The sequence below is a fragment of the Leishmania donovani genome, chromosome 32 (assembly GCF_000227135.1).
Source record: "Leishmania donovani BPK282A1 complete genome, chromosome 32".
Lineage (NCBI taxonomy): Eukaryota > Euglenozoa > Kinetoplastea > Trypanosomatida > Trypanosomatidae > Leishmania > Leishmania donovani.
This window is the reverse complement of record NC_018259.1, coordinates 1,244,836-1,245,814: the sequence shown is the minus strand read 5'-3', so window position 1 is coordinate 1,245,814 and position 979 is coordinate 1,244,836. Positions and strand designations below refer to the sequence as shown.

The following is a 979-nucleotide window of genomic DNA, read 5'->3' as shown; positions in this document are numbered from 1 at the left end:
GGCAGGAAGCCGAGATGGCCGTGGCGGGGGTGCTCGAACTTGCAGTGAGACATGGCTGCCGAAGGATAGAGAGACCTTTGAATGCTGAGGATGGACGAGACAGTGCCAGCAGGAGTGAGTTGCGCGAAAGAAGCGAGTCGTGAAGTGTGAAGAGCAGCGAAAGAAACAGATTAAAAAACACGACAACAGGGGTTTGAGAGCGAGACAGGGAAGGAAGGCATTAGAAGCCGTAATCGAGGTAGCCTCGCAGAAGACCAAAAAAAAAAACATAACGTAGATACGGCTGGTGGGCCTCTCCATGAAGATAAGAGGCCTACTTCGCGCATAATGTTGGCCTGCAGATTCACAGTCTACAGGTGGTAGAAAGAAACTTGAAAGAGTCGACTGACATGCTCAGCACGAGCTGCCGTCTCCACGCAAAACGACGAGGAGCAAAGGAGGAGTGCTCGACACCGTAACGAGCCACTAATAACTGAAACGGGGTTCCTCTGCCGTGTGCTGGCTGGACGCTAACACCGCTGTGGACGAAGCCGATGCCGCAGATCAGCACCAGCACCGACAATACGTCGGTTCACATGCCTCACCGCCGCCGACCTCACTGTTTCGTTTTTTTTTCGTGTTGGAAAACAAAATCGAAAAACAAGTTAGAAAATCAGCAAATGAGCTTCACACTAGTACCCCAGATCCCCCTCGTCAAAGGACGCGCGGATTTACGGGCAGCTATCCAAGAAGACTGTTCCGGCATCTGTAGCACCACCCACATCCACACACCGCATCGCTACCTGCGCAGCGAGCACACGAGCGACATTGGCGAGACACGGAGAGAACCAACGCGACCACAGGAACAAGACGCACTCTGGCAGACGCGAGAAGGTCAGGCACAGGCTGAGGCACACAATAAAGTGGGCGTGCATTGGCATGCTTACTTCTTCGCGGCCTTTGCCTTGCGCTCCACGGCGCGGGCAGCGCGCTCCTTGCG

The 979-nt window shown here is 54.4% G+C and overlaps 1 protein-coding gene across 1 annotated transcript; it reads right to left on the bottom strand.

Annotated features, from left to right (window-relative positions):
• On the bottom strand, positions 1-300 carry LDBPK_323330 (ribosomal protein L3, putative; the record flags this gene model as incomplete). The annotated part of the gene is made up of 1 exon (XM_003863696.1): positions 1-300. A coding segment is annotated over one exon (300 nt), but the record flags the coding sequence as incomplete, so codon positions are not given.
• Positions 301-979: the final 679 nt, after the last annotated feature.